The following is a 15,563-nucleotide window of genomic DNA, read 5'->3' as shown; positions in this document are numbered from 1 at the left end:
AATGAATTGAGGCGCAGCAGATAAAGTGGTTTCACAAAACTTAAAAATCAAATTAGCAACAAAAGAAAATACTTTCTGATTAGAGCACTAGTAGAACAAAAAATAGCATGCAACTATCTGGATGATGCACCTGTTTGCAATAATGCAATTTTAAGTACATACTCTCTGTAGTCCATGAAGAATTACAAATTCACACTTCATCATCAAGCTGACAGTTTTGAAAGAAAACTATTTCTTATAAAGGAAGAAAAGAATGCAGGAAGGGAAGAAAGGAGGGAGGAAATCATAAATCATATCATATATGTGCTCTCATTTGAATGAGTCCCAGTTACACTTACCTCTAACAAAAGAGTTTAGCTATCTATAAAACTAGAGTAAGCAACTTTAACTGACAAAGTGCTTTGGGGGGGGGCGAGGGGAGGGAAGTAAGATTGGGGGAAAAATTGTAAAACTCAAAATAAATAAAATCTTTAATTAAAAAAAATCTTACTTCATTAGTTTTCCAAAATAAAAATTTCAGAACAATTGATGGTAACATAGAAGAAAGACATGGAATAATGAAGTCCTAATTGACCCTGACACATGCATATCCTTTAGACAGTACAGGATTTCTCTTAAAAGGATTTTTTTTAATGGAAAAGTTAGAAAGAAAAAAACAAATAAACAATTTTGTACAATAAATTTAGCTCACTATATCTTTACTTTGCAGTCAATGTTAGTTCAAAGTCTACATAATTCACTTGACCATCATCACCACCACCATCACCACCATCTCTGATCATTTTGCCTAGGTTAATTGATACAGAATATTAAAATCAAGAGAGACAATTTGTTTCAAAGTTAGTCTTGGAGGGGGTGGCTAGCAGTGGATAGAGCACCAACCCAGAAGTCAGGAGTACCTGAGTTCAAATGCGACCTCAGACACTTAATAATTACTTAGCTGTGCAGCCTTGGGCAAGCCACTTAACCCCATTGCCTAAAAATAAAAAATAAATTAAAAAAAAGCAACAGTCTTCGAGTCAAAAAAATTTGGGGTGAAGGGTCCCCTTTTAACACTTATTGTGTGAACATGGGCAAGCTATTTAACCTCACAATGCTTCAGGCAGTTCTCATATATAATAAGCTAGTTTCACACCTAAAGATTGTTACTTTGGGGGGGGGGGGTGTTCAACCCTTTAGCTCTTCAGGGCAGCATCATTCAACAAAACCCCTTCAAGGACTATATATACAAAATTCAACAATAATTCATAAATAAATGCAACCCAAACCACCAAAGAGATCAACAACAAATGCAACAAAGTCCCCCTACCCCAGGGGGCCCAATGGTGACTGTGCAGGTTGGATGCACCAGCTCTAAAGAAACTACAAGTCTCTTTCCTTTCTTCTTCATTCACAAAATGAAAAGGCATTCTCTAATAGAGAAGTGGAGAGTAGTTAGGTGGTATAGTGGATAGGGTGTTGGGCCTGGAGTCAGGAAGACTCACCTTTTTGAGTTAAAAACTGACCTCAGATACTTGGAGGAAAAAATGGCAAACTACTCCAGTATTTTTGCCAAGAAAACTTCAAATGGGATCACAAGTCAGACATGACTGAAGCTGGCTAAACAAATAAAGAAGTGGCCAATCGACATTAAAAAAGAGACATTCCCGTTTGCTTTGCTGCACTCCCCTACGGACCATGGAATCTTCCATCTACCTAGAAGCTGAAACTATCTGTAAATGTAGCTTTCCCCATTAGAATGCAAACTGCTTGAGAGCTAGGTCAGTATTATTTTTTAATTTTTAATCCTAGTACTTACTTAGCACAGTACTTTGCATATCGTCAGCGCTTCATAAATGACTGATTGATTCATTCATTCTACTCTCTCTGATAGATGTCATTCAAGACAATTCTATCTACTTAAAAATATTTTTAAAAATTTTTATATAGTATTTACTGGAAGAGTTGGTTTCATTGTACTGGAAGAAGTCTCAGATCTTCTGATCCAACTTATTCATTTACAGAAGATGAAACTGAGGCTCTGAGAAAGTTAAGTGACTTATCTCCTTCCCCTCTCAATAACTGATAGCACTCTCTAAGCATCAATGTACTTACTTGTATGACTTAGGCAATCATTTGAACTCAAGGTAAAATAAAGGATTGAATTAGATGGCCTCTGGGGGCCCTTCTAGCTCAAGACCTATTCTCTTAAGAATTTTCTCCTTAGTTTCGCTAAACACAATGAATACCAAATATTCTTTAAATATAACTCAATAGGTGGAAAGGCTGATCTAACTATCTCTGTATGGTTGAACCACTGAGTGGTTGGAATAAAAGTCAAATGCAATAAATTAGATGCATAAAGGTGATTAGTACTATACTCAATCACACCAATGATATTGAAAAGGGGGGGGGGGGGATGAGAGAAATTGACTTTGATTACCACTAAGTTCCTGAAAATTTTACTTGACTTAGCCAGTAAAGCTAAGTCTTTGCCAAGTATAAAGACATAGCTGCGAAAGGAAATAATTTGGAATATAAACTCATTTGTAAATAACTATGGAGGATAATGACATCAATGCCTCATGAAACAGTGAAAAGCAAAAACAAATCTGTAGATACTCTGGGGAAAGATCTAACCAATATCATCACAAGGGTATTCATATATGAAACTTGCAAGAGGACAACAAATCAAGAGAAAATGGGGGGAAGCTAGGTGGCACAGTGGATAGAGCACTGGACCTGGAGTCAGGAGTACCTGAGTTCAAATCCAGCCTCAGACACTTAATAATTACCTAGCTGTGTGGCCTTTGGCAAGCCATTTAACCTCATTTGCCTTGCAAAAACCTAAAAAATAAAATAACATGAACACAGTGGTCTTATAAGGGAGGCCAGACCAAGTATAATGAGAAATCTATTTTGGAAGGCAAATTTTGAAACTACAGAGATTTTTTTTTTTAGGTCATGTCAGGGAGAAAATTAAATAAAAATAGGATAAAAAAAAACCACTGACTCCTAAAAAAAATTTAACTGGCAGGTCACTGATAAATACTAATTCATACATTTACTTTGTCATCTTTAAAAACATTTAATGATATAGATATGCATTTGTGAAGGGAACAGGCAAACTTTCAGAAAATTTGCTGCAACTGATGATAAAAGTATAGATAATATAAAAGATCCAAATATGGAGTTTATGGTCCAGGTCTATTATATCATTAGTATGGAGACTTTCTGATTTTAAATAACCTAAAGAGCTGTCTCAAGCACTGAGAGGTTGGTGATTTAGCCCACATGTGCAATACTTAATGATTACTAAAAAGCATCTGACTCAGTAAAGCAAAAGACAGCCTTAAAAGTTCTCCTCCAATAGGGAGTCTCTGAGGCATATGTTTGGATCACATACAATTCTGAAACAAAAATCCACCATGTTAACAACAATGTGCACCTGGCAATGCCTCAAGGATAGTCCCAAGATTGTAAAAATAGGGCACAGGAATGGACAGAACTAATAAAGGAAGGACAAATTTAAGGTGCCAGATAATGAGCTTGGTTTTGGGATGTGTTGAATTGTAGTGGTAATGTGGGGACAAGGAGAAGTCACAATCTCTCTGAACCTCAGTATTCCTCATCTGCAAATGTGAGACTTCCTTTGTCTTAAGGTGTTCTAAGGAATAAATCCAAGGGGTTAAGAGGAAACACTGGAGGACTTTTGAGGGGGAAGATGTCAAAGTTAGAGCTGTACTTCAGGAATATTAATTAGATAACTACATGGTAGGTGGATAGAAAAAGTCAAAAATAAAATCAAAAAGATCAGTTACAAAGTTAGTGAAAGAGCCCAAGTGAGGTGATGAGAAGAGAGCAGAAACTGTGTGCACGCACATTTCAATTTGCTGCATTTTGCAGACACTGCATTTCTTAAAAACAAACTGAAGGTTTGTGGCAATTCTGCATCAAGCAGGTCTATCCATTCAACATTCTGTGCTCAGTGTCTGTGTCACATTTTGGTAATTCTCTTTTTCTTTCTATCTATCTATCTATCTATCTATCTATCTATCTATCTATTATTCTATCTAAGATGATCTGTAATCAGTGATCTTTGGTGTTACTACTGTAGTTTTTTGGGGGTGCTGTGAACCTCACCCATGTAAAATGACACTGAATTTAATTAACAAATGCTTGTGTGTTGTCAGCTCCACCTGCCGGCTCCTCCACTATTTCTCTTCCTCTCCTTGGATCTCCCTAATTCTTGAGACACAAAAATATTTTAAAATATTAAAATAAATGCAGTTGATCAAGCAGCAATAGGTTTGAGGGGGCTGATTCCACTTTTGAAAGAAGTTCTGTTATGGGTAAAAATGCTATCAAACAGCATATCTCAGAGCCATCTTTCATGAAAAGAAGAGTCAATAAATACAGCAAACTTCATTGTCTTATTTTAAGAAATTGCCAGTCACCCAACTTTCAGTAACCCAGTAACCATCAAAAAGTGAGGCAAGTACTCCACCAGAAAAAAAAAATATTTTAACTGCCTGAAGACTTAGATGATAGCTAGTATTTTTTAGCAAAAAAGTATTTTTAAATAAGGTTCATACATTGGTTTTGTTAGACTTGATGCTTGTATAGTGTATAGATAGTAAAATAACTGTTATATGTACTAGAAAATCAAAAAATTCATGTAACTTGCTTTATTGCAGTGGTCTGGAACCAAACCTACTCTATGTCTGAGGTATGCTTATATGTAGAAAGAACATTAGTAGTAATGATCCTATGGAGCTAGAGTTGGTGAGATTTGTGAACTCATCAGACAGAGAGGGCAAGGGTGAGGGAGCTGAGTCAGTCAGGCCATTGACATTTATAAAGAGCCTACTATGTGCCGCAGAGTACTCTGTGCTCAGTGTGAGGTAAACCTATGTGACTTGGTGGGGGGGGGGGGGGGGGTCTCAGCAGAGGTGTGGAAGTCTGGCAGAGAGGAGGTGGGGGCAATACTTTAAAACACTGAATTTGAGATATGGATGGACATCGAGGAAATGTCCAAACCTTAACAGGCTATTTTATGTGCCCAGCGTATTCCAACACTTTCACACAGTGGGAAGTGATATCATGTAGGTGAAGATGCTGTTATGGAAATCAAGACAAATTTTTGAGAGATAGTGATTACAAAGTAAGAGTGTAGGGAGAGGAGACCCTAGGAAAGCTGGGAAGAGAATGAGAATACAAAGGAGTCATTAAAGAAAGAGGAAAAACCAATAATTTTTGTAAATTTTTTACTTTTGTAAACTAAATTACATTTTGTAATTTTGTAAACTAAATTACATTTAGTCAATTCAATTTACATCCAGCTATATTTGTGAATATGCATATGCAACTCTAATGCTTTTGTTAAAAATTAAATTGTTTCATGATAATATCTGTATGTGCTCAACATTCACTTTTCACTACAGCTAGATTAATCACAAATTGTGCTGCAAAGGTCACAGTCATTCCTGCCTCTGTATCTTTTTTTTTAAACCTGGCATGCCCACCTTGTTCCTCTGTGCCCACTGTCCAGGCTGGAGCTGAAGTACCTAGGAATGTAGAGTGATACACTGGAAAGGATGAAAGATTTACAGTCAGATGACCTAGGTTCAAATCCTGGCTATATGCCACTTATTACTTGGGTGCCCTTGGGCAATATACTTAGCCACTCTGGGCTTAACTGCAAAAAAAGGGAGTTGAACCAGAGCTCCCTTCCAGTTCTAAATCTAAGATATCATGACTTCTCCCTAGAGGTGGGGGTATTCTGATTGCCCCAGTTCTTCCTAATCTTTTTTCCTAAGAGTTTCCAAATTTTATTGTCTCAAACTAAAATTGACTATACGGATGTCCTGCACTTTTCTCTGGACAGTTTGTATTTATGAATCAGTTTTCCCCAGCTACATTGTGATACAACAGTGTAAGAACTAGAACTATGTCTTCTGCTTCAGTCCCCAGCACATTCTGTAAAAACTAGAGGTGGGGGAGACAACCAGAATGATAAGGACCCTGATTTCAAGTCCATGGGTGTCAGCTGAAGGAACTTAGCTCGGAGAAGAAAAAGCTAAGAGGGAACATGAAAGTTTTGTACAAGTTTCTAAATGGCTGTTGTGTGCAATAGAATGTAGACTTGTTCTTTAATGGCCCTAAAGAGCAATGGGAAGAAGTTGCAAAAGGGATAATAAAAGCCTTAAGGCCAGGTAAAACTATTTTTTTCTTTCTTTCGAGTTACCTCAAAGTAGAATGGGCTGCTTTGGCAAAAAGGATATTCGCTGTCATTAGAGGTCTTCAAGCAAAAGCTCAAAAACAGCCTTGAGGCCCCTCAGAGTGAGGATTTCTTTTTTTTTTTGAATTTAGGTACTAAATGGCCCATCTAAATCTCAGATTCTATGAACACCACAATCTCTGAAAAATAAAAGTTACAGGTGACACAAGGGACAACAGAATGTGGCATGGCAGATATAAAGATATTCCCAATGATGAACTATACAAAAGAAATAGTTTAAGAGATATTATACAACAAATGATTGGAAAAGGTGTATTGCCATGACATATAATTGCAATAAGAGATGGACAACTTGATTGCTGCAATGATAAATATAAATTTTTTTAAAGGTCTCTCTCCTGGGGAGCCTCCATAAAGGATCTTTAAGGGTATGTAAAAATTGGGAAGGAATATTAAGGTTGCAATCTGTACTACTGAGGAAATAAACACATTGAAAACACATTTGTTGCATTACTGAAGAAGCGTGTTTCATTTTCACATTTGTACATATGCTTCTTGACTAATTCAACAACATATTACTTAGACAAAAAACCAGGCTGTCTTTACTGTTCCCATTTCCTTGTGCTTCATCTCTTGCATACTGCTCCTTTTTTTGGTTCTTGCAGGGCAATGGGGTTAAGTGACTTGCCCAAGGTAGTGTAGTAAGTATTAAGTATATTGAGGTCGAGTTTGAACTCAGGTTTTCTGAACTCCAGGGCCACTGAGACAACTTATGGGAGATAGAATAATAAGATTAATTTTATTTTTATTGCCAGTACAGTACTCCCTGTATGACCTGGGAAGGTAGCAATATGGTTTTTAAGTTATCCACCCATATATGTAAGGTTGGAAAAAGCTAAGACCTTAGAGACCAACTACTCTGAAGACTAGACTGAATACTCTTAAAATGTTTTTGTGCAGAATTTACCTACAATTTGTGTTCTTGAAACTCCATAGTTTTTTAAGCTTAAATCTGTTTTGATCAATAACATTTGTAATTTAACAATTTAAGCTTAGAACATGTTGACTGAATAGTAAAAAGAGATAATTTAATTTTTGTTTTTTTAGGTTTTTGCAAGGCAAACGGGGTTAAGTGGCTTGCCCAAGGCCACACAGCTAGCTAATTATTAAGTGTCTGAGACAGGATTTGAACCCAGGCACTCCTGACTCCAGGGCCAGTGCTTTATCCACTATACCACCTAGCTGCCCGATAATTTAATTTTTAAATTCTCATATACTGTTCTAATCACAGATCCTTAAGTAAGGTGTTAGCAGATAGTTTATTAAGAAAAATTATAATATTCTTCAACCTGTGACCAAACACTGGTACTCTAGTTCTGTAAGCTTTTGATACTTAATGACATCAGTAAATTTGGCTAGGACTAATGGGCTAATCCATTTTTTCACACCCACCTTCAAGGCTGTAATTGTCTAATATTTGAAATGAGCAAATGAAAATTTTAAAGAATCCAAAACTTTTTCACCACCAAATTTTAAAAAAATGTAAACAACTATACTTTTATTTCCAAAAAAACTTTTAAAGTAACTTCCCACTGTCCCCATTCAGCTCCCCTACAAATCACTATACTTTGATTCTAATTCAGTTTCCAAGATCTACTCTAAGGGAAGTAGTCCTAATCAGATACAACAATGAATCCTTCCCAAAGATACTGTTCAGCCAATACCTCTGAATGATGCTCTAAACTTCCATTGTCTGATCCAGAGTGCTGCTCAATTACATCATCTTCAACGTCTGACTCTGAATCTCGTTCATCCTGTACTGGGGTAGCTCCACCATCATCTGCTCAAAAACAAAATAAAAATCCCATTTTAAAGGGTAGGATGGATGATGTCTCAGACTACAACTGGGATTAAGTTTAAAAGTATAGGCAAAGGCTGCCGCTAGAAAAGAGCATAACTAAGGACATTATGTTTCTACATTAAATTTGTATTAAAAATGCTACCTACATAAAAATGACTAGCAACCATATCAATATGATAAAAGGTATGCAGAACTTAAATATTAATGGAGAAGCCTGGGAGCAAGTGAAAGATCTCTTAACACCATTCCTATTTGGCCAACTAGATCATTCTATTTTCGTTACATTTTGAAAATTCAGATCTCCATTTTTGTAGATCCTAAAATACTGCATAGCAAAGTAATATACAAATATGAAGATTGTAAGATAATATAAATCCAATTCTCCAAATATTAATTTGTATATGAGAGATCTTAAGTAATCATTTTAAAAAGTAAATCAATTGACTCTTACAAGTACTTGGTATCAGGTGAATTGGGTCACAAAAGCTAATATTTATGTAGCTTTCAAATGGGAAATTCTATCTACACTCCCAGTTACAATCTAGATACACTGAGATGAAAAGAACTTTTTACTTTCAACATTTATTTTGCCCCGAACACCATCAACCAAAGTTTTGAGAGAGAGAGAGAGAGTTTTCAGAGCTCAATCTGTAATCACAATAAGCATCTTTAGAGACTTTAGGACCATCTAATTAAAAAGTCATTGATCCTAAGTGAAATGTATACAACATAAATAATACTGGTAAAAAGATGACAATACTTAGTAATCAAAGCTGCAGTATGAACATTAGAAAGAATTAAAGGAAGTAAAATTTAAGCATTTCCTTGTACTTTATGTTGAAAAGCACTTTTTCATCAATTTACTACAAGAGTTCATCTAAATGGAAAGCAGTATCAAATTTAAATTATAATTCTAAAGTGGTAATTAATCACTTCTGGGGCAAAGAATTCTCAGTGGGACTAACCAGTAACATAAGAAAACACTGGTAGCACAAGACATAAAAAATGGACGTGATTAAGCAAGAAAGCTAGAGAACAAACACTATGCAGACAGGCTTGCTCGGGCTCCCTTCTCTCTCTCATCTTTGAATCTTTAGTGTCTAGCCAGGAACATAGCAAATTCGTTAATTAAGAATGAGAAAAAAATTCAGTGTTCTGCAAAATGTCATTCTCCATTAAATGTCATTTGGTGGCCACCTTTGATCTTGAATATTTATCGAATCCATGTAGGATCAGTCTATTTTTCCATTATGTTCACTGCCTAAAATCAGAGAAACTTTCTAAAATAGGAAGGGAAACTCAAAGAGTTCACAGCTATTTAAAGATTAATTTAAATTAGAGACCAACTAGAACTAGCTAATAATTGGACAAACGAAGAAACTGAGGTCCAAGAAATAAGACTTTTTCAAGCATCAAGGGTAGTAAAAACCCGCCTCCTGATCGGGTCCATGGCGTTTCTAACACCCCGACCCACCAGCCCAACGTCCGTAAGCTTTACTTAGAACTCAGGGTTTTAGTCGCTCGAAAGCCCTGGGCCGCAAATGTCCTCACTTCTCCCTTTCCCCCTCTGGTCAAAGGGGCTGAGAACGGCCGCGCTCTTCAGCCCACAAGGCTCCGTAAGAGTCAAATCCTACATCGAGGCGAGCTAGAGCGGACGAGGTGCTTAGATTACCGGCTCTGCAGGCCATCGGGGCTTCTCGGGGGGAGGCAAGTCGCGAGCCGGGCCGAGCCGCAGGCCCGGGACATTGCTCGGAGAAGAGGCGCCGGGCTGGGGTTTCCCCGAGGAGCAACTCTTTAGCCAACGAGAAACTGACTTTGAAATTGACTTGGCCCCGCCGACGCCCGGTGCGGCCGTCCCGGGCCCGGCCAGCCCGGACCCTGCCCGCTCTCGGGCACAAATGGTCTCCCCGCGGCCAAACGGTCAGTCGGTCAGCAGGCGTCCAATAGGCGCCGGTTGTGGGCCGGGCACTGCCCCAAGCTCGGACTCCGAGCTCGAGGGGCGCGATCCCCGCTCCCTCAGCGGCCACAACCACCCGCTTCTCCCGGGCTCCGGGGATGGGGCCAAACTTGGAGGGAGACCGGGGCTGCCTCGGGAGCCCGCCCTCCGCCCTCCTTCCGAGCCCCACCACCCCGGGATCTGCTCACCTGACTGGTCGCCGCTGTAATACTCCATCTCTACGGTGGTCCCGGGTCCAAGGTGGGCGCTTGGACCGGGAGGCTCCGGGCCCCCCGCGCGGCACCCCCAGCCTCCTCCCCGCTATGGATCCCCTTCTCTACCCTCCCGGCTCGGCCCGGTCTGGTCTGGGGCTCCGGAGGTCTCCGCCCGGGCGCTAAACGAGGGGCAGGGGGTGCCCTCTGCGACCCGCGGCAAGGAGGCACGGGGAGGGGGCGGGGAAGCTGCCGGGAGCCCGGGGAGGAAGAGCCCACGGCCGCCCAGGCCCGGCCTAGCGTGATTCGTTCCCCAGCCGGCGGGAGAGAGGCATCCCGGCAGCACCTCCGCGGCCAAGATGGCGCCTGCCCAAGACCCTCAAAGGGGCCTAGCGCGCAGGCGCGGCGACGGGCCGAGGGCCCAATGGGCGGCGGAAGACGGTGGCTGCGGAGGCGCTTGGGGCGAGGGGGCGGAGGAAAGCCCCGAAAGGGGTCTCCGACTGTGGCCCGCCCCCGAGAGGCCCCTCCTGCGGCCTCGGGCCTCATCCTCGTGCGGGCGCTCGGTGCCTGCGGGGCCAGGGGGCGAGCTGCCCGGACTACAGCGCCCAGCGGGCGAGTGCGCCTCCGGACGGCTACAGCCCAGAATGCCCCGGGGACGAGGCCTCCGGGGCCCGCCCGCAGCCGGCCCGACGAGCCTTCCCCCGGGAACAAACTGGGCTCCGGGTCCCAAGAAATGTCCTCAGAGCGGCGGACGGATGCCCCTGCCCCGGCCCGAGCCCCGCCGCAGGGAGCGGCCGCCAGTCCCCCTCTGCCTGGGCCCGTGGCGGGGCCCCGTCTGGCCGGGAGCCGGCCGCTTTGTCATTGGCACGGCGGCCCGGGGGAGCGAGGACCTCTGGGAGCTCCAGTCCGGCTGAGCCTGGACTAAGGAGGACAGGCGCGCTGCCGGCCCGGCCCGGCCATGTGAGCTGTGCCGCTTCTGGACCCTCCTTGGGGGAGGATTAAATGAGTTAGAAAGAATAAAAATTAAATTTCTGTTAAAAAACAAAAAAAAATCTAGTTTATTTTTTAAAAGAAAAAAAGTCCATTTTTTTGAGGCTTTTTCCCAGTCAGCGGGGTTAAGTGGCTTGCCCAAGGCCACACAGCTACGCATTTATGACGCGTATGAGGCCGCATTTGAACGCAGGCCCTCCTGACTCCAGGACTCCACCTAGCCGCCCTCTGTCAATTATTTTCACGGAATTTTCCAGTTATCACTTTGATCCACACATTTTGTTTTCTTTTTAGACTCAAACATTTATTTTTTTTCTATATGAAAGATTTTATTTATTTTACTTACTTCCCTACCCCCCACAGAAGGCAATCTGCCATAGACTCAAGCATTTGTTAAGCTCCTACTTTGTGCAAGGCAGAGGCCTAACTTGTTGAAGGGGATAGAGTGCTTTGGAATCAGGAAAATCTTCAAGTCTGGGCTCTGATGCACATTGGGTATATGTTCAGGAGAGTCACCATCTCTTAGTGTCCTAGAGTACTCACATATGATATTTGTAGATCTGCATGAGTTTTCCAATCTCATCGAGTAAAGAAAGAATTGGTCTGCAAGCAGCAGACAGGAAAGAAACGTCTACATTCAGCAGCTACCCTGCAACTTTTTACCCCAAATTCCCCTTATGTTTATATGTATTCAGGAAAAAAAATGAAAACACTGAGGCTGTGAAGCATTATTCATCTTTATAATGAGCCCAGACTCAATGCAAGATAAACTGTTATAGTCCTACAATGAAAAAAACATGTATGACTAATGTGTTGTTGTTTTTCATGACTATGCATTTTAACCAATATCAGATAACTTGCTTTCTCAATGTGGGGGAGTTGAGGTGGGAGGAAGGTAGAGAATTTAGAACTCAATGTTTTAAAAGTGAATGTTGAAACTTGATTTTGTATGTAACCATGGGAAAAATAAAATAAAGAAAAAAAGATTTCATTTTAGATAATCAGTAAGTTCCATTATAACAATAATGAGAGATAGGATAGCATAGTGAGTTGAGATCTGGCCTTGGAGCCAGGAAAACCTGAGTTCATATCCCGCCCCTGGCTTGTACCTAGTAACCCGGGGCAAACAGTTAACCTTTCTGTGCTTGAGGCAATTCTTTAAGGCTATCATTTGTGGGTAAGGTATCTGCATTGATCAAGGGCTGATTCAGTTCCCTATTTCAATGAAATTGCAGAAAATAAAATACAGTTCTCCAGCCCCCAAATTGCCATTTGATATTCAAACCACTAGATGTCCCTACCTGTGAAAGTACTCTACCTTCCATTTCTCAAGTATTGCCCTACATAAGCTTATATAGTCAGTATTCGCCTTTCTTCCCCCATGGATACAAAGATACACAAGAGCTGACTTGGGGGAAGGGAAGCACAAAGAAAGAACAAGAGGAAACAATGTATCTGTGTGTGGCGGGGTTATTGAGATGTTTGTCTTAAGCTCTATCTTACAATAATCACTCTTGCTTTGCCTTACTTTCCCAGTGGAATCCCAAAGGAAACCTGCTAGCAAAAGTCTCCTGATTAATACTAGGATTAAAGGGGTGGTGAGAGAGAGTGACCTATTTGGAAGCCCAGGGCAGAGAAAGAGTTCACTCTTTAATGTTGAAGGCTCCTCCAGAGACCTTGCCTTTCCCTAAGTAAGAGGAAGCATACAAAAGGTGTAGATATTCAAGAAAAGCAAAAGCTTGATAATCACACAACAAGCATTTATTAAATTACTAATATTTTCAGGCATTGCATTAAGTTCTAAGGACACAAATAAAAAGAATGAACCAGTTAGTGGCATTGTGAACTGATGCAACCATTTTGGAGAGCAATCTGGAATTATGCCCCAAAGAGTTTTTTTTCTATTTTAATTTTTTTTTAGAATTTTATTTAAGGGACAATAGGGTTAAGTGACTTGTCTAAGGTCACACAGCTAGGCAATTATTAAGTGTCTGAGTCCCGATTTGAACTCAGGTCCTCCTGACTCCAGGGCTGGTGCTACCTAGCTGCCCCCAAAGAGTTTTTAAACTGTCTATATCCTTTGATTCAACAATACTTCTATTAGGTCTGTTTCCTAAGGCAATCAAGGAAAAAGGAAAAGAATCCAGATGTTCTGAAATATTTATAACAGCTTTCTGTAGTCCCAAAGAACTGGAAAAATGGGACTATCCATTAATTGGAGAATGGCTAAATAAGTGGGACATGATTGTGATGAAATACTACTGTGCTGTGAGAAATGTAAGAAATAAGTTGGTTGATTTTAGAAAAAAATATGCATGAAAAAATGAGATGAGAAGAACCAAGAGAATGTTGAATACAGTAACAACAATATTGTTTGAAGAATATCCATGAATAATTATTGTGAGCATTATGAATACTCAAATCAACTTCAAAGGATCTATAAAAGAAGATGCTATTTACCTCTTGTTTATATTTATATTCATACATGTATATGTATGTGTATATATATATATATATATATATAAATACATGGTCTAATAATGGCCTTATCTAGTGTGAGGAAGGAGAAAAAATATGCACAGCAGAGAACAAAAGAAAACTCAGAAGGGAGAACAGAAAAGCAGGGTAGCTTTGAAAATGATGTGCAATATTTATAGGGGTTATTTTACACAAACTGTAAAATGGAGACTGATAGTTTCTTCTCTTTGTGTTGTGCTATGTAAATGGAAAAGATTTTGTCTTTTTTTTTGCATTTAGTTCAAAATGAATTTTTAAAAAAGAATGCAACAATTCCTACTCTCAAGTAACTTACACTCTAGGAACTTTGTGAAGTATCTTGTGTTTCTGGCCTTTTTGGAGGCTTTCTGACCATCTATCAAATAGCAGTAGATACTAGTGACTTAGAGGTATTAATCAACTTACCCTTGTATGGAAAATCACTGAGGGGGGAAGTTTTAGTTCTTACTGGCTTCATTAGAAGCAGTTGGATGATACAGTGAATAGAATGCTAAACTTGGGTTCCAGAAGAGGTCAAGTCAAATCTGCTTTCAGACACTTACTAACCATGGAACTTTGGGAAATTCATTTAACCTGCCTGCCTCAGTTTCCTTATCTGTAAATGGGAATTATAATAATGCCTACTTCACAGGGTTGTTGTGAGGATCAAATAAGAATTATAAAGTATTTTGCAAACCATAAGGTACTTTGTAAATGCTAGTTATCACAATCTGGTGATAAGTCAGAAAGATGGCACGGGCCACTTTATAATTCTAAGTCCCTATCACTGTCTCTTTTTCTTTTGAATTATAAAGATTTTATTTATTTTGAGTTTTACAATTTTTCCCCTAATCTTACTTCCCTCTCGCCACCCCTCCCCCACAGAAGGCAATTTGCTAGTCTCTACATTGTTTCCATGGTATACACTGATCCAAATTGAATGTGATGAGAGAGAAATCATATCCTTAAGGAAGAAACATAAAGTATAAGAGATGGCAAGATCAGACAATAAGATATCAATTTTTTTTCTAAATTAAAGGTAGTAGTCCTTGGTCTTTGTTCAAACTCCACAGTTCTTTCTCTGAATACAGATGATATTCTCTGTTGCAGACAGCCCCAAATTGTCCCTGATGGTTGCACTGATGAAATGAGCAAGTCCATCAAGGTTGATCATCATCCTCATGTTGCTGCCGGGTGTACAATGTTTTTCTGGTTCTGCTCATCTCACTCAGCATCAGTTCATGCAAATCCCTCTAGGCTTCCCGAAATTCCCATCCCTCCTGGTTTCTAATAGAACAATAGTGTTCCATGGCATACATATACCACAGTTTGCTAAGCCATTCCCCAATTGAAGGACATTTACTTGATTTCCAATTCTTTGCCACCACAAACAGGGCTGCTATGAATATTTTTGTACAAGTAATGTTTTTACCCTTTTTCATCATGTCTTCAGATTATAGACCCAGTAGTGGTATTGCTGTATCAAAGGGTATGCACATTTCTGTTGCCCTTTGGGTGTAGTTCCAAATTGTTCTCCAGAAAGATTGGATGAGTTCACAGCTCCATCAACAATGTATTGGTGTCCTAGATTTCTCACAACCCATCCAACAATATGACCTGTCCTTTCTAGTCATATTGGCCAGTCTGAGAGGTGTGAGGTGGTACCTCAGAGAAGCTTTAATTTGCATTTCTCTAATAAGTAATGATTTAGAGCAATTTTTCATATGACTGGATTGCTTTGATCTCCTCATCTGTAAATTGCTTTTGCATATCCTTTGACCATTTGTCAATTGGGGAATGACTTTTTTTTAAAATTTGACTCAGTTTTCTGTATATTTTAGAAATGAG

The 15,563-nt window shown here is 40.0% G+C and overlaps 1 protein-coding gene across 2 annotated transcripts in view; it reads right to left on the bottom strand.

Moving 5' to 3' along the window:
• Window positions 1-10,337, bottom strand: part of IWS1 (interacts with SUPT6H, CTD assembly factor 1) — a 40,642-nt gene extending 30,305 nt beyond the window's left edge. For both annotated transcript variants that reach the window (XM_074214929.1, XM_074214930.1), the window contains exons 1-2: window positions 10,227-10,337; window positions 7,945-8,060 (exon numbers count right to left, since the gene is read on the bottom strand). In XM_074214929.1, coding sequence (XP_074071030.1) covers window positions 7,945-8,060; window positions 10,227-10,254 — 144 coding nt within the window. In that variant the 5' untranslated portion in view covers window positions 10,255-10,337. The remainder of the gene's footprint in view (window positions 1-7,944; window positions 8,061-10,226) is intronic.
• Between the last annotated feature and the right edge of the window lie 5,226 nt (window positions 10,338-15,563).

This window comes from Macrotis lagotis, chromosome 1, assembly GCF_037893015.1.
Source record: "Macrotis lagotis isolate mMagLag1 chromosome 1, bilby.v1.9.chrom.fasta, whole genome shotgun sequence".
NCBI classification, from domain to species: Eukaryota; Metazoa; Chordata; class Mammalia; order Peramelemorphia; family Peramelidae; genus Macrotis; species Macrotis lagotis.
Note: the sequence above shows the minus strand (reverse complement) of the source record. Positions and strands in the feature narration are given on the sequence as shown.